Source organism: Triplophysa dalaica, chromosome 8 (assembly GCF_015846415.1).
Source record: "Triplophysa dalaica isolate WHDGS20190420 chromosome 8, ASM1584641v1, whole genome shotgun sequence".
Taxonomy (NCBI): Eukaryota; Metazoa; Chordata; class Actinopteri; order Cypriniformes; family Nemacheilidae; genus Triplophysa; species Triplophysa dalaica.
Window position 1 is genome coordinate 20,912,401 of NC_079549.1, and position 26,187 is coordinate 20,938,587.

At 40.7% G+C, this 26,187-nt stretch overlaps 1 protein-coding gene across 1 annotated transcript in view; it reads right to left on the reverse strand.

Annotated features, from left to right (window-relative positions):
* Positions 1–859: 859 nt before the first annotated feature.
* The window catches only part of LOC130427112 (titin-like), a 156,361-nt gene continuing 131,033 nt past the window's right edge, over positions 860–26,187 (reverse strand). The window contains 34 exon segments of the mRNA XM_056754159.1: positions 860–2,166; positions 2,937–3,233; positions 3,311–4,304; positions 4,362–9,100; positions 9,241–9,834; positions 10,005–10,310; positions 10,422–10,997; positions 11,089–11,388; positions 11,491–11,796; positions 11,904–12,488; positions 12,592–12,894; positions 13,004–13,306; positions 13,386–13,685; positions 13,778–14,068; positions 14,163–14,756; positions 14,843–15,124; positions 15,222–15,524; positions 15,674–15,979; positions 16,067–16,366; positions 16,455–16,745; positions 16,830–17,135; positions 17,254–17,556; positions 17,640–19,706; positions 19,800–20,099; positions 20,189–20,467; positions 20,564–20,857; positions 20,967–22,733; positions 22,846–23,151; positions 23,233–23,535; positions 23,616–23,915; positions 24,114–24,698; positions 24,807–25,109; positions 25,194–25,781; positions 25,883–26,179. Of these exon segments, the coding sequence (XP_056610137.1) occupies positions 1,868–2,166; positions 2,937–3,233; positions 3,311–4,304; positions 4,362–9,100; positions 9,241–9,834; positions 10,005–10,310; positions 10,422–10,997; positions 11,089–11,388; positions 11,491–11,796; positions 11,904–12,488; positions 12,592–12,894; positions 13,004–13,306; positions 13,386–13,685; positions 13,778–14,068; positions 14,163–14,756; positions 14,843–15,124; positions 15,222–15,524; positions 15,674–15,979; positions 16,067–16,366; positions 16,455–16,745; positions 16,830–17,135; positions 17,254–17,556; positions 17,640–19,706; positions 19,800–20,099; positions 20,189–20,467; positions 20,564–20,857; positions 20,967–22,733; positions 22,846–23,151; positions 23,233–23,535; positions 23,616–23,915; positions 24,114–24,698; positions 24,807–25,109; positions 25,194–25,781; positions 25,883–26,179 (20,267 nt within the window). The 3' untranslated portion in view covers positions 860–1,867.

A 26,187-nucleotide genomic window follows, 5' to 3' on the forward strand; every position in this document is an offset into this window, starting at 1 on the left:
TCGAAATGTAACGAGAATAAGCTCGTCGTAATACGTATTTTGTTTACGTGAAAGTTGTAGTTTATGAGTTTAAGTTATGTTTGAGCACGTCATCTGAACCAGTGAGTTTGTTCTTAGTTCATGTCTGATTTTTTCTTCTGAATAAATTCAGTTTCCTACATAACCGCTGCAGTGTCCTTTTACTAATTATAACTCTGTGATGATGCGCCAAAAGACAAAGAATTTCCTTATTGCTAAATCCTAATCTAAAGTAAGATTTACCCAAATCCTCCAGAACCGTTTCTAGCAATTCTGTTATTTTCCTCAAAATATCAAAAAGTTTATTTATAAAATTGACTCTTTCTCGTAACATTTTGACTTGATTCTCGAAATCTTTTTTTTAACAAAATATAGGGGAAATGTATCGTAGTAAAAGTATACATTATGTTTAGGAAATGTAGTTGAGTAAAAGTTTGCGGATATGTAAAAACTCAAGATACGTACAGATACTCCCAACAATACTTAAGTTTTGAAATGAAGTATTTTCACTTCGTTGCATTACAACACTGATGAGTGTGTACCCATCTTGGCAATGAATACACTGTTGTGCGATTTCACATTTACAATAAACATTTCAAACGTCTGCGGCAACACATAATTTCCAAAGACAAGTCTTTTAAAGTAACGCTAATCTTGTTTAATTGATACACGGCGCTTTGGGTCAAAACATTGCTGTTGGTGTCGGTCACTGAATTTCGGGTTGACAACAAGGCCGCTTGGCTTGTCCCTCTTGTATAAAATCAATTTTTGAAAATCAAAACAAATTATTGCACCCCATAAATTCACACAATGACACAACTGAAGGACAAGACAATTATTGTGCTGAGAACATGCTTTATTGAATCATTAATACTCGAGGAGGTTGCAGATATATATAATACTAGAATTCTACATAAAATCAAACCAAAGGGGAGGGCATTTAGACTCCAAACCGCTTTTCCATTGCACAACAGATGGTGTCACTGTGGCAGACTTTCTTGATTGCCCGACAACTGCCTAGGTATATTCTAAAGCTAACACACAAACACACAATGCACCAAAGCAAACCTCCGAGAGGAGGCTCTGCTTCTGCAAGGAAGTGCAAGATATACTTTACTTAATGGTCAGGTGATGTTAATCTTTAAAGTCTATTCAAGCAGTCCCTTGCCAGTAACAGAGCACATTAAACATTTTGCTCATAAAGTGCAGGCCGCTCGCACCTTGAGCATGTCATTAAAATGGTGATATGACATAATCAGTCTGAACACAAGACCTAGTTGTCCTGCTTACATGAGGGTAAAATGCAAACAGCACTCAAGGTCTTATGTTCGAGTAACAATGCATAAGAGTATGGTAATACCACTGCACGTGTAAACGTGCAGGTATAACTTTGTCTCTCAGATTTAGTGTAACATCAACAGGGAGCCTCTCTACCTGTTGAGGCAATCTTAAGACTTCAACTTACTGTTGAGGCACAGAGTTTAGTTTCAGGTTTAACAGGGTATTCGTTCCATGTGAAACTTTCTCCTGATAAACATTAAGTTCCATTTGTTTCAGTTCATATTGTTATAAATAACAATTCATACATTTTCCATAACCGTTAAATTCGGCTATATACATTATGTACACGTCACAGAAAAATGGATAAAAAATCAGAAGTCATAATTATCCAATATGGCACATTCTATAATAACTTTAGACCTTTTGGCATAAATTGGTGTCAAGTTTGGTATAAAAATAGTTTATATTTACAGGAACAGGTACTTATTAAGATTTTTTTCTGTTCATTTAATAAATACAAAAAAGTCGCTTAATGAGGGAACGGGGGTAAAAATTATGGTTTTCACTTTTACTTTGATCGAATGCTGATGGTAACAGTTGCTGTGTCAGATCCATGGTCATTGTAAAGTCTGAGTGTGTATGCTCCAGCATCGCTCTCTTTCACACCAGTGATGATGAGTGTGGTCAGGTCCTCTGTGGTCTCAATATGGAACCTGCTGCTCTCTTCCTCACTAGGCAGTGTCCTTCCACCGCGTGACCACTCAATACGAGGTGAGGGCTCTCCAGAGAAAGCACAGGCTACCGTTAGAACCTTTCCAGTTTCAATGCTGATATCTTCAGGAAGAGCCTCAATTCTTGGAGCTGAGCCTATGAAATATAAATTAATGCAATTATACATATTTATGTGATAAAGCTTGTCCAAATAATTTATAAGTATTTATTATAGTTCCTTAAAGGTCCAGTGTATTAAACTTAGCAGTATCTAGATGTGAGGTTGCAAAATGCAACCAACAGCTAACTCCACGCCTCCCTAAGAGCATTACAAAGCACTAAGATGTCGTTACGTTTTCGCTTCTGTGCCGAAGGAGAGCAGTTTGTCCATTTAGGGCAGTGGTTCTAAACTCTGGCCCGAGAGATCCATTCTCCCTTTAGCCCCAACTCTGATAAAACACACCTGAACAAGCTAATCAACATCTTCAGAAATAGACATGTTTAATATATGCGCAAATCTATCGGTGTATGACTTTAAAGTACAGCGACAGCGATTCAATTGCAGACTGCTCTGTATGCATTTAATTTGCACTCGCAGAATTTATATGTAATACGCCAAGCAATCTGCGCAACCCAGCATTAAATTGAGCTTGTCTATTTGTGAAGACGTTGATTAGCTTGTTCAGGTCCACGGCCAGAGTTGAGTACCACTGGTTTAGGGCTACTGTAGAAACAACATGGCGAATTCCACGCAAGGGTAATCACTTTGTATGTAGACAGAAATAGCTCATTCTAAGGTAATAAAAACATAAAGCTTCATTATGTATATTATGTATATTATAATGCATTTCTGTCAATAGGTCCTCCAAAAATGTACACTCTTGACTTTTCCGTGCTTGTTTATTCTTGTTCAAAATTACTCTTACCCTGAGCACTGTGGAGGGTTCCTCTAATTGTAGTTCCTTCAGCATGTGAGTGACTTGACATTATACTACTTGTACTCATAGCAGATACTGACTCAGATGTCATAGAGGACATGCTGGACATTGACATAGTTTCAAATTTCATCTCAGCCATTGCGGAACTGCTAAAAGATGTTTCTTGCATTGTGCTCTCTGTGTGGACGGATTTTGAAGTAAAACTTTCGTGCATGCTGCTAACAGCGGCACTCCCTCTCTTAAGTAGCATTTCAGCTCCTCCATGTATTTGGGAGGACACAGTTTCTAAAAAGCAAGAAAAAAGTCATTATTGTAGTGTTGAAGAGTCATAAACAAATATGATTATTTTAAGAGAAATTCACCTTTAACAGACTTGTGTGTAGACACAAATGCAGTTACTTTTCTGTAGATGGTTTGAAACACTTGGCCAACAAAAGAAAATGATGATCTTGCCACTGCTCCCCCAGCACTTATAATTTCACAGGTGTATTCGCCTTGGTCTCTCTCAGAAACATCAGATATATAGAAACAGCAAATTCCATCAGCAGATGTTTGAATCTGGTAACGACTGCTTTGAGTCAGTTTTTTGCCATCCTTGTACCACACAACCTCTGTGATAGAGCTCTCAGCTACGCAGGCCATCTTAAATTTGTCTTCAAAAGCTTCAGCTTTGAGTTGCTGAATGATCTTTGGTGGTGCTTCCTTGGACAGGGGTGGAGATTTAACTCTTTTAGATGACATGACCGGCTCAGGAGATTTGACTGTTGGCGGAGATTTGGCTCTCAGAGGTGAGGTGACTGGTTCAGGAGGTCCTGTTGGAGATTTAACTCTGAGAGGGGAGGTGACTGGCTCCGGGGACTTCACTGGAGGTGGAGATTTTACCCTGGGTGGCGATGTTATTGGCTCAGGTGATTTCAGGGCTGTTGGAGACTTTACCCTTTGAGGAGTGGTTGGTTCAGGAGACTTAATAGGAGATTTTATCCTCTGTGGAGAGGTGATTGGCTCTGGTGATTTTACTCTGAAAGGTGATTTAATACCTTCCGGGGACTTAATTCGAGGTTCGGGAGACTTAAAACCAGTGGGTTCTGGTGATTTAATCTGGGGCTCTGGAGATTTAACTGAAGGCACAGACGATTTCACAGAAGGCTCTGGAGATTTAACTGATGGTACAGGCGATTTCATTGAAGGGTCAGGAGATTTAACTGAAGGCACAGGTGACTTCACAGAAGGCTCTGGGGATTTAATTGATGGCACAGGAGACTTCACTAAGGGTTCTGGAGATTTTACTGATGGCACAGATGATTTCACAGAAGGCTCTGTAGATTTAACTGATGGTACAGGGGATGTCACAGTAGGCTCAGGAGATTTCACAGAGGGTTCTGGTGACTTGAATGAGTGTAATGGTGTTTTCACTTCCTCCATAGGTGCTGGTTTGTGAATAGTCAAAGTAAACCTTGCCTCTTGCTTTCCTTCAGAATTTTCTACAACTACAGTATAGCTGCCTTCATCTGAATACTCAACTGAGGAAATTTCAAATGTGGACTTGTACTGCGTTGTTGTCACATGTACAGAGTGTGACGAGACGATTGTTCTTCCTTCATGTATCCATTTGACACTTGGTGCTGGCTCGCCATCAATATCACAGACAAATCGTGCAGAGTCCCCCTTAGATACAGTTAAAGACTGTGGTTTTGTGAGTATTTTGGCTGAAACACTAGCTTTAGCTTTCTTGGACACTACAGATGCTGTTAATTCTTTCACCTTGGTTTCAGATGATACATGTTTTTCAGATGTAAATCTTTCAGATGATGAATATGAAGCTGATGATAAGTATTCAGTGGATGCATATCTAATAGGAGATGTTGCAAGCTTTTGGGATTCATACTGCTCAAAAGCAGATACTTCATGTCTCTCTGTCAGTTTAGTTTTAGATTCTTTGATCTCCAAATGAGTCTGTGAGGCAGAAGATGCTCTGATGGATGTTGTATGATAATAATCTGTTTTTGTAATTTCAGGCACAAATGGTGTTGGGGCCTCTTCATCTTTACGTCTTGAGGAATATGTACAAAAAGCACCCTCTGAAACATCAAGAGTTCCATAGTCTGAGGCCTCACCCTTTAGGTTTGTGCAGAGGACACGATATGTTCCACAATCATCAGCCTGACAATCATTTATCTGGAGAGACAGCACTCCACTCATGTTTATGAATTGGTATTTGCTGCTCTCTTGGATTTGTTGTCCATTGTGGAACCACTGGATTTCAGCATCTGGCTTGGACTGAACATTTAAAGTAAATTTAGTATTTTGACCACATGGTACACGGTGAGAACGAAGTCTTACTGTGATACGAGGAGCATGGTCAAGGCTGAAGGGTTGCTGTGTCACAACCTGGTACTTTCGCTCAGATTTAAGAGCAGCTTTTCTTGCCTCATATCTAGACATGATGTCAAATCTAGCAGATCTTTCAAATCTAGAGGAGGATCTGGATGATCTTCTCTCACTGGATGCAGGACTTGGAGAACGAGGACGTGTCCTCTCAGGGGTAGGTGATCTTCTTTCAATGACTTCACCTTCGGCATCTGTTGAGACACGTGCACGTGGTGGTCTGATGAGTTCAGAAACAGGACGCATCAGTTCAATGTATGTTGGAGATAAGGATCTCCTCCTCCTCATGAAATGGGAAATGGGAGGTGGAGAGCCTCGTGCCTGCTCTGTTGTAGTCACATGTTTTATCTCCACCTTGCTTCTTACTTCAGTTTTCTGAACGGGCCTAGCTGATGCATGGAGCAGTGCAGAAAGCTCAAAGCGGACAGGGCTTCCACTGGGTGGGGAGGCAGAAAATCCAAGTTCTAATTCATCTTCAAGCGCTTGTCTTTCTTTTTCAGATCTCCTCAGTGCTATGTAATCCTCAACGGGCTCAAGGAACTCCTCATCTGAGAGATTTCCAAGTGAACGCCTTCTCTGTCTGAAGGACAGCTCTGACATGGGAGAGGGTGATCTCTTTGCAGGTCGAACGGTCTCTAAATCGTCTTGTGTAAGTTTTGGAATGCGCCACTTTGGTCTGTATTGATCAGTTATTCTGGGCAGTGGCACAACATAGAATTGCTCCCACCTAGAAAGACGAATACGTCTCTGTCTCTTTTGAACAATTCTCTCCATGCGCTCCGAAATCTCAAACTGGTCACGAAGCTTCTTGTACCACTTCATATCAGATAGGGGAACAAAGTGTTTGATCACCTTATCTTCACTGAGAACAGATGGATCATGTACACGTGCTTCAGGGATTTCATAAGGCATCCGTATCCTCTTGTCTTCATCTTTAATTTTCTTTATTTCTTGATCTTCTTTGTCAGAGATGTCAAACTCACCCTGCACGTTCTTGGTGCTCACTGCAGGCTTATATAATTCTCCAGCTTCCTTCAAAGCTTCCTGTGCTACAGGATTAAATGTAATGACTTCTGCCTTGGAAAAATGTTGTGCCATCTTTAGAGTCTTTTCTATTTGGTTGTGTACATACTTCTGCCTCTCTTCCTCACTCTTGAACTCTCTCCTTGTGTATGTTAGGCGTTCAACCTTGAGAGTAGCTAGACAAGTTGCTGATCCAGCTATATTTGTTGCAGTGACTCTGTATGTGCCTGAATCCTCAATGAGGGATTCTCTGATGTGCAAAACATGATAATCTACATCCTCTTGAACAACTTCAACTTGTGGTCTGAACTCAAGAGGTTTGCCATCTTTCTCCCATTTTAGAGTTGGCTGTGGAGTTCCTGATACTCTCAGGTCAAAGTGGACACTTTGCCCCTCAACGCACTCAATATTGGCTAAGAGACGTTTGAACATTGGTCTCATGGTGTCTTCAACAACCTTATGTGGTGTAACAGTGAGACGTGCCTTGCAGCTGTCCTCACCAAACTTGTTGTTTGCCACAACAGTGTATTCAGCATCATCGCTAAGCTCAACATTGTGAAACATCAGCTGATAAAGACCCTTGTCACTTGTGAAAGTGTATTTAGCAGGATCTGGTTTGATTCTGTGCCCAGCCTTCAACCATGTCACACTTGGCTCTGGATGGACTGTGATGGTTACACCAAAGCGAACATCTTCACCAATGTATGCTGTACGGTTGTACAAAGGCAGAGTAAACTCAGGTGGCCTCTGCAAAAGTTTGGTTTTGTCAATTCTGCGTTTTGGCTTTTTGAGTGAGCGTCCCAGATAGTATTCACGATGGGACCTAACAGTCTCAACAAACAGCTCGGCATAAGCATTGTCCTCTCTGTCTTCACTGACTACCTTGCATCTGTATACTCCATCATCGCATTCTTCAATGTCTTTAACATAGATGCTTGCAAATCCATTAGCATAGTTGATTTCATATTTATGGCTTGCTGTCAGTTTGCGAGAACCAAAGTACCAGGTCACTTCTGTGTTTCGGTCATAATTCTCAATGCAGCAGACAAATCTGACATGTCCACCCTCTTCAGTAGAGCCGTGCATGACTGGACCTGCTCTCAAGCCTTGTTCAGGATGTCCAACTTTGACTCTTCCAATCAAAATGTTTTTCTGGTTTCTGTAGCCACCACCATATGCAACACGTGCTGCAGAAATTACTGTGCTCCATTCTTTTTTCACCAGTGTCTGGTAGTATCGTCTGTGTCTCAAAGTCTTGATAACCTTTGAACTAACGTGTTCCAGTTTCATCTTTAGCCAAGGATGTTCCAAAGCTTCAGAGGCTGTCATACGCAGTTTGCGGTCTTTAGTTAGAAGCCTGTCGACAAAGTCCATAGCTTCAAGACTGGTTTCCTTAAAGGCTTCACTATCAAACACATACTCTGCATTTGAGATGTGCTCAATCCTTTTCTGACTTGATTCAGCAGCAAATGGATTGAGTCCACTAAGGAGGACATATGCAAGAACACCAACAGACCACATGTCAGTGGCAGTTGTCACAAAATCACTGGTGTGGATTTCAGGTGCATAGAACTCAGGGGCTGTGAACTGGATTCTGATGTTTTCTCCAGGTGTAAGCAACCTGGCTTGACCCATCTCAATGATCTTAATGGTGCTGCTCTTCCTTGTGGAATAAACAATGTTATCAGGTCTGATATCGAAATGACAATAGTTGTGACTATGCAAGAACTTCAGAGCGCCACAAACTTGTCTCATATACCGAACAATTTCTTGCTCTGTGAGGTCAAAGTTTGTACCAAGACGCTCAAAGATGTCCATACCAGACATGAATTCATAGATCAGGACATATTCTTCCAGGCTATCAAAACATTCATGAAGATACAGTATGTTTTTGTGTCTTGCAATATTAAGTGTCTCAATTTCTCTTGCAACCAGCTCTCGATCAGCACCTTTAACTTTGATGAATTTTGCTAAGAATGTCTTCTTGGAGCTAATTTCAATACAACGATGTACAATGCCAAACTGTCCATTACGAGCAAGCTCCTCAGAGATACTGTACAGAGAAGAAATTTTTTTCAATTTAGAATGTGGTGCCTCCTCCTTTGTAACCTCTCTTGTTTCATCCACTTCTTCATCATAGTTTCTAATGGCTAACTTGTCTTCTTTTGTTGTCACAGGATCTGTTGGTGCAGATGGACCACTCTGGCCAAATCTGTTCTCTGCAATCACGCGGAACTGGTATTTTGTTTTGCCAAAGAGGCTTATCACAGTGTACTGGGACTCCGACGTCTGAGCCACACGAATCCATCTGTCACCAGTGGTAGGGCACTTTTCAATAATGTAATTGATAATTTCACTTCCTCCATCATTTCCAGGATTCCAAGTAAGGGTGATTGCATCTCTACCAATTTCACTAACTTTGACATCCTTTGGAGGATCAGGGACATCAGCAACATCAAGTTCAACTGTCTGCTTATCAACACCAAATCGATTTTTGGCACAAATTATGTAGTAGCCAGAATCCTTTCTTTGCACACCCTTTTGGAAAACTAAGGAGGTAAATGATCTTGTGATGATTACTTGATGATACGCTGTATTATTAATCATCTCTTGTCCCTTTTGCCATGTGATTACAGGATCAGGTTTGCCACTAATTGGAATCTTGATGGTAACCACCTCACCACGAATGCCGTGAACTGCTCCCATGCCTTGGAGATGTAATGGCAAATGAATCTTGGCAGGAACTAACAAAAAAACATGACAAAATTTAATATCAAAATTTTAATTATAGTATTATGAATATGCATAGACAAAGACAAAACATTAATCAAGTATCCATTTTGAATAAATGATATGTTATTAACAAACAACCAGTAATACTTACCCTCAACCTCTAGCGCCACAGTTGTGGAAATTGATCCAAGCTGATTAGTAGCTCTAATCTGGTAGACACCGGCATCATTATCATCAGCATTGCTGATAACAAGTTGGTAGTAGCCTCCCTTGAATTCTTGCCCCTTTATTTTCTCTCCATCGGGCAAAATCTCTTTACCGTTTTTGTACCATTTAACTGCTGGCTTGGGATGTCCAACAACCTTAGTGACAAATGTTGCATTTGACTTATATTTGACGCACGTGTCTCTCAATTCCTCCTTGAAGAATGGAGCACGAAGAGCTGTGTCTGATTTCGGTATGACTGGTTCTGAAATCTCACTCCAATCACTCTCTCCACCAATATTTTCACATTTGACGCGGAATTCATATTCAAAACCTTCAAGAAGGCCTTTAACAGTGTAAGATGTCTCCCGAATCTCTTCAGTTGCAACAGAAATCCATTTGTTCTGTTTCTTCTCTCTCTTCTCAAGGTAATACTTCTTAATTTTAGCCCCTCCATCGCTGGTTGGGGATTTCCAAGAAACGACACATGAATCCGTTGTTACAGAAGTAACAACAGGCTGTTGCGGGACTCCAGGTTTCTCTGTTTTATCGATTGTAATAGATGAATAAGAAAAAGGAATTAACTTATCTTAACTATATACATTTTTAGATATTTGTAAACATATATTTTAATTAAATCTGTCACAAAAATTTACAATGCAGTTTTTTAGACTTACTCCAAGCACTAATACTTGAAACAATGAAACTTACCAAATGGACTCTTGATAATGAGAACAGAAGGAATCTCAAGCGATTCACTGATGCCATACTGATTCTGTGCAGAGACCCGGAAGTAATATCCAGAACTCTCAATGAGGTTTGGAACACGGCATGTGGTTCCTGAGATGGCTGATGATACAAGATGCCACTGCTCACCCTCCTTAGCTTCACGTTTCTCTACAATGTAATTTGTGATCATTGATCCACCATCATCCTTTGGTGGCTTCCAGCTAATGATTACAGAATTCTTCAAGAGAGCATCAACAATGACTGGTCCTTCAGGCATAAGAGGCTTATCTAAAAGGACAGGAAAGTTATTTGTTACTTTGGTTAACACATGTACGTCTATAAATATATATACATTGGCAGATTAGTGTATGTCATTGATTAAATTAGATTTCATTTTACCTTGGATCTCAACACGGAGGACTGTGTCAACTGTGCCAAATTTGTTGCTCATTTGCACCTTATATCTTCCAGCATTTGTCTTACGCTGGACATTTCTGATAACTAAGTGAGTGTAACTTTCTGTGTTTTCAATGATGACGTTTTCAGATGGATTCAGAGGTTTCTTGCCATAGAACCACATGATTTGTGGAATAGGTCGACCAATGTAGACAACATGGAGACGGAGGCTTGTTCCACAACCTGAGTAGTACTTCTCCTTTAATGGGAATCCTGGGTGGAATTGTGGTGCAGCCTGCAACAGGAGCTTGCCACTGGTCTCAATTTCACCTGCCTCATTGATGGCTCTGCATGTGTACAGGCCTTCATCTTCTTGTTCATCTGTTAAAACTGTTAAAGAGTGGTTTCGGCCATCAGAGCTCATCTTGTATTTTCGGCTCTGGATTAGCTCCTTTCCATATCTGTTCCACCTGATTTCTGGAAGAGGTCTTCCAATAATCTGGCACGTCAATGTTCCAGATTCGCCTAGTTTAGTGGTGGTTTCTTTGATCTCCTCTTTCAGGCAAGGAGCCTCTCCAACTTTAGAAAAAAGTGAATATTTAAATTATCATCCATAATTTTTTAATGTCCACGTCAGATACATACTTTCAAAAACATTGTATTGACTTACCACTTAGTTTGGTTTTAATACCCATAGCGGTTCGTCTTGGTCTACTCAGTCCAGTTTCGTTCTCAGCAAACACTCTGAACTCGTACTCTGTAGCCTCCATGAGACCACCCATGGTAAACTGCCTGTCCTTTGAACGCTCTTTGTTGCATTTCTTCCAGGCACTTTCACCTGCCTGCCTGTACTCAATCCAGTACCCAAGGATCTCTTTTCCACCATCTGATTCAGGACGTAGCCAATGAATGGTTATGCAGTCCTTGGCTATAGAGATTATGTCTATCTCGCCAGGTTGGCCTGGTTTATCTGTTAAACCACAAAAGAGGAAATAAGCATATATTTCATATTTTCTTAAGTAGGATGAATTAAAAGTTTGATTAAAGGGGATATGGTTTGCTGATTACTTACCAAATGGATCTTTGCATACAACTGACTCTGATAAAGATCCTGGCTCACTCTGACCAATATCATTCTGAGCAACCACACGGAACTGGTATTCTGCATCAGGGATGAGTCCAGTGAGAGTATACATCGTTGTTGTGATGTGAGTCTTGTTATGACGAACCCATTTCTCAGTGGAAACTTCTCTTCTCTCAACATAGTATCCAGTGACACGAGATCCACCGTCATCCTTTGGTCTTGACCAAGAAAGGCCAACTGTGGTCTTTGTAACATCCATGATTTCTGGGGGGAAGCTGGGAGGTTCTGGAGGACCTTCATCCAAAGCAAATACAGAAATATAACATTATATACATAAACATAATTGTATGTTATTAAACATGTTATTGGAAAGTTAAATATTACATGATAAAAAAACTTACAAAGAGGAGTTTTCGGGGTAACAGATTCATCCGATTTTAGGGATCTGCTGATGCCAAACATGTTCTCTGCCGAAACCCTGAAGTGATATTCAACATTTTCCTTCAGCCCTTTGACCACCAGTGATGTGTCAACTACGCGTGAGTCCACAGTGTACCAAGCTGCTTTAGGCACCTCACGCCTCTCTACAAGGTAACCCAGAATATCAGAGCCACCATCATCTGAGGGTGGTCTCCAGCTTACTCTTACGGAACGTGCTTGAATGTCGTCAAATTCAAGAGGACCCTCAGGTGGATCTGGACGGCCAATAACCTTAACCTTAATATACACAGCCTTCTTGCCACATTTGTTCTCCAGCACAAGATCATAGGTGCCAGTGTCATCTCTGTGGGCTTCTTTGATTACAAGCTCAGTACGTTCATCGCTGGTGGCAATCATAGCTCTGTGAGAAATGTCACGGCCTTCCTTTGTCCACTTGCATGTTGGATAGGGTTTGCCCTTGATGGGCACAGACAGTCTGATGACACCACCTTGTCTGACAATGTAGCATTCCTGGTATGTTTTGTCCAGTTCATAATCAGGATATTCTGAAAGCAAAACAACAATCTATTACAACTATGTACTGTCACAAAGCAATGCAGGAAATATAAATGTTTATTTTACATATGTTGTTTAGATGTTTGATCTTACCAAGCATTTCTATAACTTTGACCACTCCTGGGATCTCAGCTGGTTCTCCTGCTCCACCAGCATTACATGCCATCACACGGAACCTGTATTCAGCACCCTGGGGCATGTGGGTCAAAGTATATTCGCAGATCTTTGTTGGTGTTGTGTTGCATTTTGTCCATTCGACCTGGTCAACCTTCTGCATCTCTATAAGATATCCAGTAACAGCTGCACCTCCTTCTTCCTCTGGAGTAGACCAAGCAAGTGAAACTGATGTTCTTGTTGTGTCCGTGACTCTTGGGTTCAGTGGAATACCAGGAGGTTCTGTTTAAAAACAATTTAAAAAAATGTTAGCATGTATATTGAGGCACATTCTTAAATGTTCTATAAACACATCTTGATGCGTTTTTTTCAAGGTCATGTTGGTACACACCGATAGGGTCCATTGCAATAGCGGCTTTAGAGTTTGCACTTGGTTTTCCAGTGCCTCTAGAGTTGATGGCTGTCACTTTATACTCATATTCAAGACCCTCAATAAGTCCTGTGGCTCTGTATCTTGTCATTGTCACTGGATTCTTATTAATGCGAACCCATCTGTCTGATCCAACCTCTTTGCGCTCAATAATGTAGCCGGCGACAGAGGAACCACCATCATCCTCAGGCGCTCTCCAGGTTATAGTCATGCCATCATGAGACACATCAAATATTTCAGGTGTGCTGGGTGCTCCAGGTACAGCTACAAAGGGGAAAAGATACATTTAATAATTTGCTCTGAAAACATAAAAAAATTAGGCATTAGAGGGGAAATAACCTACTTTTGGCACTCTTGCACTCAATAACTTCAGACTGCAGGAAACCACTTATGCCGAAACGATTTGTTGCAGCTACACGGAATACATATTCAGTTCCCTCTATAAGTCTGGTAAATTTGAATGTAGGTCTTGTGACAGATTCAGAGACAGGCAGCCATCCCGGTTGATGAGCATCACGCTGCTCAACAACATAGCCACTAACATTTGCACCGCCATCCTTCTCTGGTGGTTCCCAGCTGCAGGTAACAGATGTGGCATCAACCTCTTCAATTCTCATAGGGCCAACAGGTACTGCAGGTTTATCTAGGGCAGAATACATGATTGATCAGTTTAAAATACCCTTTAAATGTACATTACAGAAACAAAAACCTTTAGGAAAATAAAATGTTTCTCACCAAGAATGATAACTTTGATGACCTCAGTTGCAGTTCCTGTGACATTCTTTACTTCAAGAGTATAGTCACCAGTGTCATCGATTGTTGTTTCACGGACTGTCAGTTTGGTGAATTTAGCAGTCGTTTCAATCTTGATACGGTCAAGCTTGTCCTTCATTTTGACTCCACCAAAGAACCAAGAGCAGACCGGTGCAGGTCTGCCTTTGATGGGAATGTTGAGCACAATTGGCTTACCAGCGGGCACATTGACAATCTTTTGAGGGATGCCAGCCAGGTCAATCTTGGGCATGACTATAAAGACAATAGGAAATACAATTTAATTTTCAAACAGTAACGAAAAATGTAAACCCTTTGTTCTTGTTGATTTTTGCTAATAATATATTACCTATTTGTTCTTGTATTGTCACAGGAGTCATAAAATCTCTTGGCTCACTGACACCTCTGCTATTTTCAGCTCTGATTCTAAAGAGATATTGCTCATTTTCATATAATGAATCAATCGTGTGCTGCCGCACAGATGATTTTACACGGGCAACATCCAACCAGCGGTCAGTTCCAGTTTTGCAGGCTTCAATGACAAAGCCAGTAAGTCTGCTGCCACCATCATGCAATGGTTTTTCCCATCCAAGAACAACAGTAGAATTGGTGATATCAATAAGATACAGATCTTGTGGAACAGATGGAACTTCGCAAACAAGTACTGGTTCACTAATTTCACAAGGTTCTCCAATACCATATATGTTCTCAGGCAATACTCTAAAGAAGTATTGTGTTCCTTCTTCCAGCTCAGTGATTCTGTATAACGTCTTTTTGCATTCTGTTGTCACTGTTTTGTAGGATTTCATTGAAGCCTCACGCTTCTCAATTATGTAGTTGTTGATGGGAGCACCACCATCAATAGTTGGCACATCCCAGGTGATTACAGCAGATTCTTTTGTGTAATCCTTAACCTTTACTGCACCACATGATCCAGGAGTATCTAGAAAAAAAATATTTGTTAAGTTGTTCAGTTTTTAAGGTAATTATATGTAATTGAAGTTAATTTGTAAACTTATCTTTACTCACCATAAACCTTAACAAGAATAGTTACTACTTTCTTGCCAGATGGATTTTCTGCCTCAATTGTGTATTTTCCAGCATCGTAGCGATGCACCTTCTCCACTATTAAAGTTGTAGTATTTTCTGAAGTGTCTATGAAGCCACGGCACTGTAGGTCAATTCCAGGCTTTCTCCAGGTAATAACCGGTGCAGGTCTGCCAGTTGTAGTTACATGAAGGCGTAAAGTGTTGCCAGCCCTGATGCAAACAGTTTTCTTCAATTCATCAGGTAGTTCAATATCAGGTATTTCTGAAAAGATAACCATACAAGATTGTATTTAGTAACTGCATATTGACATCTCGCTAAAGTAAAAGTGATTATAGCTGTGAATGTTTAAAAAACCTACCAACTCTCTCTGAAGGTGCGGTCTCAACACTGCCTTCACTAAATTCTCCAGTGCCCATTGTATTGACAGCAGCCACCCTAAAGCGGTATTTCTTGGTACTTGTCAAGCCAGGTACAGTGTATTCAGTACTGCTCAAGATCTTTTGGGTGGCTCTGTACCACTGCTCTGTTCCCTCCTCCAGAATCTCAATAATGTAGCCCGTGACATCAGATCCGCCATCATACATTGGTCTGGTCCATGTGATTCTAATACTATGCTTTGTGGTATCTGTAATACGAGGAACTGATGGTGGTGCTGGGGTATCTGTAAAATGAGAGGTCAGTGTAGGCATTTAGTAGAGAGTTTGGAAGCACTTGCTGTATTTTTCAGACAATTCTTGTTTGTTGGCATGGACAACTAAAATAATTTGCTCCACGAAATACATCAAATGGGAGTTGTTTATTAGTACTCACATGTTGGCTCACTGCAGTGGGCATATTGAGATGCATCACTTGGGAGACTGGTTCCTGCAGAATTGACAGCTGCAACACGGAACTGATAATCACTGCCCTCAAGGAGACCAGTGATCTTGAGCCGTGTATCATAAATGGTGTATGTTTTGTTTACTCTTGTCCATCTAACGCTGCTCTTCTCACGTTTATCCACAAGGTAATTTTTGATTTCACTGCCACCATCACTCTCCGGCTTCAGCCACTCAATGATTGCATGTTCTTTTCCAATAGCAGTAATCTCTGGTGCTCCTGGAGGTGTTGGAATAGCTGTAACGTAAATCACAAATAAATCTCAAGACTCAGAGTTGTAACGAATAAACCATAATAAAATTAACTTTATACTTTAATACTTACTGTATGCATTTCTTGCGATAACTGGTTCAGACTCTTGGGGTACTCCAGGACCATACTTATTTACACCTCTGACCCGGAAAATGTACTCGTTGTTTTTGATCAGTTTTGTGCTGACACAAGACAGAGATTTGCATTCAGTTTCCATGATAACCCAGTTGAGTCTGCTGGTCTCGCGTCTCTCAACAATATAATGAGTGACAGTATCTCCTCCATCCTCCAGAGGAATATTCCAGGAAACTGTACATTTTTCTTCTGTAACCCTGCTAATTGTGATTACACCCTCAGGTGGTCCAGGTGTATCTAAAATATAAAAACAATTCTCATAAAATGTCCAGGAATTCCAGGTATTTTGAATTAAACAAACATATATCATTTGATTTGTTCTTACCAAGCACTTTAACATTGACAGCAGCAGTTTTGATTCCACTAGCATTTTTCACAGTGAGGATGTATTTTCCAGTATCATTTCTATCACATGACTTTATGATGGCCATTGCTCTTGTACTGGTGTAGGTTAGTGAGTATTTCTCTCCAAGCTCTAGCTCCTTATCACCCTTCGACCAGAAAACGTTGGGCTCAGGTTTTCCACCAACTGCAGCATCAAGAACAAGGTCTGCTTCAGCTCTGATAGTGATAGTCTCACCCACAAGTTTGCTGTCCAGCTCAGCCTTTGGTGGTGCTAAAATAAATAATAAAATGTGTATTAAAATAGATTTCTATGTAAAACTGTATGTTTGTACACCGTTTAAAAAAAATGTCTTACTGTATTCATCTTTGCATGTAATGGGTCCTGTCGACTCTGATGGCGTACTGTGGACTCCAGCACCGTTTCTGGCAATAACACGGAACTCATAGGCTTCTCCCTCACTAAGTGATGTTATGGTGAAGAAATTTTCTGTGATTGTAGTGTAGTTGCACTTTAACCAGCGAGCTTCATTATCATCACTGGTAGCTTTGCGTTCAACAACATATCCAACAATCTTACTGCCACCATCATTGAATGGCACAGACCATCTAATAGACACTGAGGTTTTGTTTAAATCAAAAACCTCTGGTTTGCCAGGTGGATCTAAAAATGAAAACAAAAATAATTTCATATATATATATATATATATATATATATATATAGTCATTAATCAAAACAATTCCATGTATTCATGATAGCAAAAACATAACAAGAACCTTACCAACTGGATTTAGAGCCAGTACTGGCCTTGATGGTTCACTTGCTTTACTCAGACCAGCAATGTTCAATGCATATGCTCTGAACTGGTACTCAAGGCCTTCGATAAGATTGGAGACCTTGTAGTGACATTCAAGGCAAGGAATCTTGTTCTCCCTCACCCACAGGATGGTATTACGCTCCTTCTTCTCAATCAAGTATCCAGTGACTTTGCTTCCACCATCATGATATGGCTTCTCCCAGCGAATAGCAATGGCATTAGCAGACACTGAAACTACATCTGGGCGAGTTGGTGGGCTTGGTGAGACTAAAAACAAAAAAATCTAATATTAGTATCATTGTCTGTTTCATTAACCAGTTAGAAGTTCATGTAATACATAATATGCTCACCAAATGGATGCTCAGCAACAATAGCTTGAGAATCGATCGACTTGCTAACACCAAATTTGTTTTCAGCAGAGACTCTAAACGTGTACTCCATGTACTTGGTAAGATGAGTTACTTTTATAGTGGTCCGTTTTACACTTGAATTTACAACCTGCCATGTTGTGGATCCAGATTCCCGTTTCTCAACAATATAATTGGTGATGTCCGTCCCACCATCATCTGCAGGTTCTCCCCAATTTAATACACAGGATTCAGATGAGATTCCAGAAATTTCAACCGGTCCAGTTGGTTGGCTCGGTCTTCCAATGACAATAACGGTCACTGTGAACGTCTTTGATCCAGCTGCATTCTCAAGAGTGAGATAATACTTGCCGCTGTCACCTCTCTTGGCGTCCTTCACAAATAAAGTGGTTCTGTCTTTTGAGGTTTTAATTGATATTCTGTCGGTTTCTTTGAGTTTCATCTCTTCAAGTTTCCATGTTACCTTGGGGACTGGTCTGCCACTGATTGGAATATCTATGGTAAAGGAATTTCCAGTTTTGCAAGAGATGAGCTGTTTATCAATGCTGCTAAGATCTGCTGTTGGCTCAATACGAGGTTCCTTTATAATTACAGAGGCTAAGGCATCTCGTGGGTGACTAACACCAGCATCATTCTGGGCTTTGACACGAAACTCATATTCTGTGTTCTCAACCAAGCCTTCGAGAACCATTTTCAAAGATTTGGTTTGACCACCAACAACCCAACGGTCAGAGCCTTTCTTTCTAGTCTCAACAATGTACCCCGTGATGCGGCTTCCACCATCATGCTCAGGTTTCATCCATACTAAGGTGGCAGTTGATGATGTAGTATCAATGACATCCAATCGCTTGGGAGGTGCAGGTTCTTCTGTGGCTATAATAGGTTCTGTCATTTCATATGGTTCACCTTTGCCATACTGATTTTCAGCAGTAACTCTAAAGCAGTATGCTACACCTACAGCAAGGTCGGTCACTCTCAAGATTTGGCGTGTGCACTTTTCACTGACTTCTTGCCAACTCAAGCGACTCGCTTCTCGCTTCTCAACAATGTAGTGATGGACACGAGCACCACCATCATTAGTTGGGGCATCCCACATGAGTGTGAGAGCACCTCTTGTCACATCTTTTAATGAGAGAGGCCCTGGTGGTCCAGGTGTGTCCAACACTTTTACTGTTAATGTAATAGATTTACGGCCACTGTTGTTTTCAAGAGACAGTGTATACTTGCCAGCATCATATCTGATGCAATTTTCAATCGTCAAAGTGCTGAATGTTTCCGTAGTATGGATATCTACCATTACACCAAGCTCTCCATCTGCTTTTGTCCATGTGGCAAGGGGGGCTGGTTTTCCACGGAAGGGAATGTGAAGAGTGACTGTTCCGCCATTCTTCACAACATGTGTTTGCTTGAAGTCTGCATCTATATCTATTTCTGGTGATGTCAGACGATCAACTGTTTGTACTACATTTGGTGTCTCAGAGGTTTCTCCCTTTCCAGCACCATTGATGGCACACACACGGAATTTATACTCCTCACCAGGTTCTAAATCTGTAACTGTGTACTTGGTATGGATACATGTCTGGTTGTTGACTCTGTGCCATTCCTCAAGGCTTGCCTTGCACATCTCAATAATGTAACCAATGATTTCCAAACCACCATCAAACACAGGTTTGGTCCATTCCATGGTAACAGATGTCTTGGTGGAATCAATGACCTTTACAGCAGTTGGAGCACTGGGTTCACTTGTTGGCTCTCTGCACTTAAACAATCTCGACGTTCCACTTGCAGGTCCAATTCCAGCACCATTTTCAGCCATAACACGGAACTCATATTCATTACCTTCTGTAAGATTTGTTACTCTATGCCTAAGCTCAGTTATTGGTCTCTTTGCTGAAACCTTCACCCATCTTAAGCTTTTCTTCTCTCGCCTTTCAAGAATATATTGCTTGATCTCATTTCCACCATCATGTCTTGGTCTCGTCCAGCATAGAGTAATACTGTTTCCTGTTACATGTGTGCAATCAGGTGTTCCGGGAGCCTCTGGTACCGCTGTGAGATTTAAAATAAGAATTTTTAAGATTAAAGAACCACATGTACAGTATTTATAAATTATTTGCACAACAAAGACCATTTTTTACTTACTGTACTGCATCTGAGCTATGATTGGATCCGACTCTAGTGGCTTGCCCACACCAACTTTATTGACAGCCGACACACGGAACTGGTATTCGTTGCCTTTAATCAGTTTTGTGGCGTTGAATGAGCAGGCTTCACACTTGGATGTTACAAGTGCCCATGAAATTCTGGAAGTCTCACGCTTCTCAATCACATAATGAGTGATAGGTGCACAGCCATCATTTTCAGGTGGGCTCCACCAAAGAGTTGCTTTCTCAGCAGATATATTAGTGAAGCGCAGTGGGCCCTCAGGTGGTCCAGGGGTATCTGAATGACATCACAAAAGCATCTGAAATCTGCTACATCCACATAAATAAATGTTAATTCCATGTTCACATTAAAATATATGAACTTACCTTGTACTCTGACCAGAACATCCACTTTTGTTGTGCCTGAACTGTTCTTGGCCTCAACTGTGTAGATACCACGATCATTGCGGTCAGCATCTCGAATGAAGAGTGAGCTTGATCCAATAACAGTTGTGATGTCCACCAGCATCTTGTCAACTTCCTTTCCATCCTTATACCAAATCACTTGAGGTACAGGACGGCCACTTATACTGCAGTTGAGTTTAACATTTTCTCCTGCCTTAATGGTGAGGGTCTTCTCGGCTGCAAACTCAATCTCAGGAATAACTGAAAGAAATTAGATTTTTAGAACCAGCCTATGTAACACAAAATGTATTAAATTTACACCAATAAATGTCTAAAAATGGATTTGGATGTCCATACCACTTTCATCTTTGGTCATGATGTAGCCAGATGACTGAGAAGGTGGACTAACTGTTCCAACAGCATTCCTGGCAATTACCCTGAATTCAAAGCGGTCGCCTGCAGGAAGGCCTGTTACAGTGAACTGGCATTCACTGATGTCAATAAAATTGCATCTTAGCCAACGACTTTTTCCCTGACGCCTTTCCACACTATATGCCACAATCCTACTGCCTCCATCCCGTTTAGGTGGTTCCCACTGAAGTGTTACAGAGTCTCTGGTAACATCAATGCAGTTAGGTGTGCCAGGAGGATCTAAAGAAAAAATAGGTATAGATTTTTTAACAATAAACTCAACACAAAACAGGTATCATGGATGAATCTCTGAAATGACAGTGACAAAAATGAGAATACTATGACTTACCAACAGGGGAAATTGCCAGTTTATGCTTGCTATGCTCACTGACTGGACTCATGCCTGCATTGTTTTCTGCATAAACTCTGAATGAATACTCCAGACCTTCAATAAGTCCAATGACTCTGTATTCTCTTCCGGAAATGACATTGGAATTTACTTTTGTCCACAGTAAGCTATTCCTGTCTTTTTTCTCAAGATGGTATCCAGTGACTGGTGAACCGCCATCAAAGCTTGGGGCATCCCACTGAACAGTCATGCCATCACTTGTCACGTTGTATACCACAGGTTTTCCTGGAGGACCTGGTGGCTTATATTGGTGTTGAGCAACCACATCTGATGAGTTTAGAGGCTCGCTTACTCCATATTTGTTCTCAGCACGCACTCTAAATTGGTATTCAGTACCCTTAACCAAATTGGGTATTTTGAATGTGGTCCTGACAACACTGGAGCAAACCATTTTCCATGCTGCTTGGGATGTCTCTCGCTTTTCCACACTGTAGCAAGTGATCTCTCCTCCACCATCTTCCTGTGGTTCATCCCATGAAATGATAATACTCTGAGCTTTAATTTCACAAAAACGTATTGGGCCTACAGGCACAGATGGTGGCCCAAGTGTTATTACTTTGATGTCGAAGAAAGACTTAACAAGTTTGTTATCAAGGACCAATGTGTATTTTCCTGCATTTTCCTTTCTAGAACTTCTGACAATCAAACTTGCTATGTTCTCTGTTTGCCTGAAACGAACTTGTTCACTTTCTTTGAGCACTACATCGTCTTTCATCCACTGAATAGTTGGCCTGGGTTTACCCTTGTATGGCAAATCGATATTCACATTTTGTCCAATGCGAACACTTAATTCCCCATTTGGATAGTCAATAAGGTTGGCCTCGGGTGGTATAATAAAGTCCTTTACAGTGATCGGTCCAATTTGAGAGAAATCACTGCGACCCTTTTCATTTTGAGCAAACACCCTAAAGATGACTTCTGAGAGCTCTTTTAGTTGTATCACTTCACATTGGCAACGTCTACATGTGCCACCAATGCTCCAAGTCTCTTCTTCCTTTGTTTTCTTTTCAACAATGTACTCTGAAATGTGGCTGCCACCATCGTGATCAGGCTTTGTCCAAGCCAGAGTTACAGATGTATTAGATGAGTCAACCAACACAAGATCTTTTACAGGACCTGGCATTTCAGTTGCTCTGACAGGTTGTACAGTCTCACAAGGATCACCAACACCGTATTCATTTTCAGCAGAAACGCGGAAGAAATAAGAAATTTCATCAGCCAGACCAGCAACTTTGTATGTTGTATTGGCGCATTCATTTGTCACAACAGTGAATGCCTTCAATTTAGCATCTTTCTTCTCAACAATGTAATTTGTGATTGGAGAGCCACCATCAATAAGAGGTGGTTCCCAGCTCAGAGTGAGTTTACCTCGTGTCACATTCTTCACAATCAACTTATTGCAAGCAGATGGTGTGTCCAGTACTTTAACAGACACTGTAATTGTTTTTGGCTCTCCGACTCCATTTTCAATCTCAAGAAAATATTTCCCTGTATCATCCCTGGTGACTTTGGGAATGATGAGAGTAGTTGAATATTCAGTGTTTTTGATGTTATATCTTGTGTCACTACTGATGTTCTTGTCCCCCTTTCTCCATGTTACATTCGGAGCAGGCCTACCCTTAAGAGGAATGACAATTTCCACATCTCTGCCAGCCTTTGCTACATACTGAGTGGACATTGAGATGTCAAGATCAACATCCGCCTCCTCTGTTAAAATGAAAGAGTTGAGAATTAGATCAGGTTTATAGTCGTATGACACTGACTGTTTAATCAATGTTAAATAATATTTTAACTGTTTAAAGAGATAGAAAAGACAAACCCAGAATATCTTTGGCTTGCACAGGCTGCATCATTTCAATTGGCCGTCCGGCTCCAACACAGTTAACAGCTGAGACATGGAAGAAATAGTACACTCCAGGTTTTAGGTGGGACACCACAAATTCAGTTGTCCTCACTTCACCTTTAGAGCTTATAGTGACCCATTCCATTTCGTCAGCTATTCTTTGTTCAACAATGTAGCTTGTGATTTCACTGCCACCATCATAGACAGGCTTCACCCAGTCAAGGGTAATAGATGTATTTGTTGAATCAACAACTCTGAGTTTTGTTGGCTCACTTGGTGGGTCTAAAATGAGAATATTCATATAACATTAATATTCATAATAATAAATAACTAGGTTTGAGGATATAAAAAATAAAAACTTACCAATGGGGTCATAAGCTTTATAAAAGATAGATGTATCAGAATATGGGCCTGCTCCAGCTTTGTTGATTGCACAGACACGATACTGATATTCATTTCCCTCTGTGAGGTTGCTAACCTTCTGTCTGGTATCACGAATTGGATCTTTAATAACCTTGAACCACTGTAGACTCTTCTTTTCCCGTTTCTCCAAGTAATACCCATCAATATCACTTCCACCATCCAAACTTGGTCTTTCCCATACCACAGTCATTGTTGACTTGGTTATCATTGTGACTTGAGGTTTAGAGGGATGACTAGGATGAACTGTGCATAAAACATAGTATTAATGCATTAGTTTGTGATATTGTATTGATGCTTTATCAAACTCTAGAATAACTTCTTACCGAAGGAATTCTGGGCAATAACTGGTCTTGATTCCAGAGGATCTCCAACACCATATTTGTTTACACCACGAAGACGGAATATGTATTCATTGCCCTTAATAAGCCTTTGGACAGTTACAATGCATTCTTCAAGCTTCTCTGAGATTATAGACCACATAATTCTGCTTGTCTCACGTTTCTCGACAATGTAATGTGTCACCATTGCACCACCTTCATCAGCTGGAGGATCCCACATGATAGTTATAGTATCTGCAGTGATTTTCTTGAACTGTATCTCTCCAGCAGGAGGTCCCGGTTTGTCTGATGAAGGGGAGGGGGGTGAAACAGAGAACACAAATTTTTACTAGAGGTGTCAAAGTTAATTTCATGGAATGTAATTAATAAAATGTTTTATTACAGATCATATCAAAATTTGCCCTAATTTAAACATAGCAAAAGATCGATAAGAGTTTAGCTTATAAGATAGGGTTAGTTATTTAGCTGTATAAGGCCACATACCTTGAACAAGTACTCTGATAGCACAATACGCTGAGCCTAAAGAGTTCTTGATTTTGAGTTCATATGTTCCAGTATTCAAACGTGTGGCATCCTTGACTGAGATGCATGCAGAGTCGGAGGTGCTTGAGATGGAAATCTGAGCTCCAGGCTCAAGCTCTTTTCCATCCTTGTACCATTCAATAGTTGGTTGAGGTTTAGCAATAACACCCACTTTAAGATCGATGTTAGCTCCTGCTTTGTATTTGAGAACATCAAGATATTCTTGGGGAAGTTCAATCTCAGGGGCACCATATGTGTCTACGCATGTTACTGGTCCAACAGTTGATGATGGGTTACTAATGGAGCCAACTGCATTCTTAGCCAAGACTCTGAATTCGTAGGATTCATTCTGAGTCAAGCCTGATACTGAATACTTTGTGTCAGCAACATTTGTCAAATTAGCTTTTGACCATCTGCCTTTTGGAGAGTCTTTTCTTTCAATTAAATATCCAGTAATTCTGCTTCCTCCATCAAATGACGGTTTCTGCCAGGCAAGACTAATTGAACTCTTCGTGATATCAGTGACCCTAAGATTGTTTGGAGGCTCTGCAGGGAAAAAACAATTGTGATTAATAAAATTTATTTCAAGGGTATTTTTAATACTGATGAATCAACTATATGGAACAATTAAATCACATGAAACATAATGCTTACCACAAGCATCAATTGCAAGTACAGGATCTGAGGGCTTGCTGTCTGGACCAATACCAGCAGCATTTTCAGCTGCAACCTTGAATTCATAGATTAGCCCATGGCTCACATTTGTTACTTTGAAGTGTGTTGCACGTATAACTGTTTTGTTAACTTTCTGCCAAAGGATGCTGTTTCTGTCTTTCATCTGAAGATGGTATCCAAAGACACTGCTTCCACCATCTGAAGGTGGCTCCTTCCAGCTAACAGTAATACTTTCCTTTGTTACAGCTGTCACCCATGGTTGTGAAGGTTCCAGGGGAATTACTATAAATAATTGGATTATGTTTTAGTTATATACATTTCAACTGACACATTTGTTTTATGATGCACAGAAATAAGTTTACTTACTGTATGGAAGACTGACATTAACAATTGGTGAATCAATATGGTCACTGATGCCAAAGCGATTCTCAGCCCTGATCCTGAACTGGTACTCAACGCCTGTAATTAGCTTCATAATCTTGATTGTGCATCTTGCAACAGCAGAAGATACTTCTATCCAATTTGCAGTAGTGGTCTCGCGTTTGAGAACAATATAGTTGGTGATTGGGCTACCACCATCATATGTGGGAGGCAACCACTTCAGACTCACACTGTCTTCTGTAACATCACACATTTCAACAGGGCCAACTGGGGGACTTGGTCTGTCAAGGACCACAATATTCACAAAGGATTTTGTGGTTCCACAGGAGTTGGAGGCTGTGATATCATATCTGCCTGCATCCAAAGCAACACTCTCACGCAAAGTGATGATAAGCGAGTTAGCCATCACCTCAGAGTTGAATCTCATGGTTGACTTCAAAACCTGTCCATCCTTAGAAAGAGATATTTTTGGTAGTGGTTTACCAGTGAGAGGGATCTCAATCTTTAGATTTGAACCTGCCTTAACATAGGCAGTGTTGCGTTGGAAGTCCTTCATGATAATCTCAGGAGCCTCTGTTGATTAAAGAAAATATCAAAATTACAAAAAAATTAACAGAACATCATGAAAAACGAATCACACATTTTGTGTTCATAAAAATAATGTAATGACTTGCCTAGTTGGTCCTTTACAAGCACAGGTAAAACCGTGTCTTTATGATCACTAAGTCCAGCATGGTTTTCAGCCCGAACTCTGAAGTAGTACTCTGCATTCTCTCTCAATCCATAGACAACAAAATTAGTTGATTTGGTTGAGCCACACTTTATCCACTTTTCCTGTCCTTTCTCAAGGGCCTCAACTAGGTAGTTTGTAATTCTGCTACCTCCATCATGCTCTGGTTTAAGCCATGCAAGTGAGACACAGTCTTTTGTGACGTCAGTGACTCCAAGTTTGTGTGGTGGACTTGGTTTTTCTGAAATT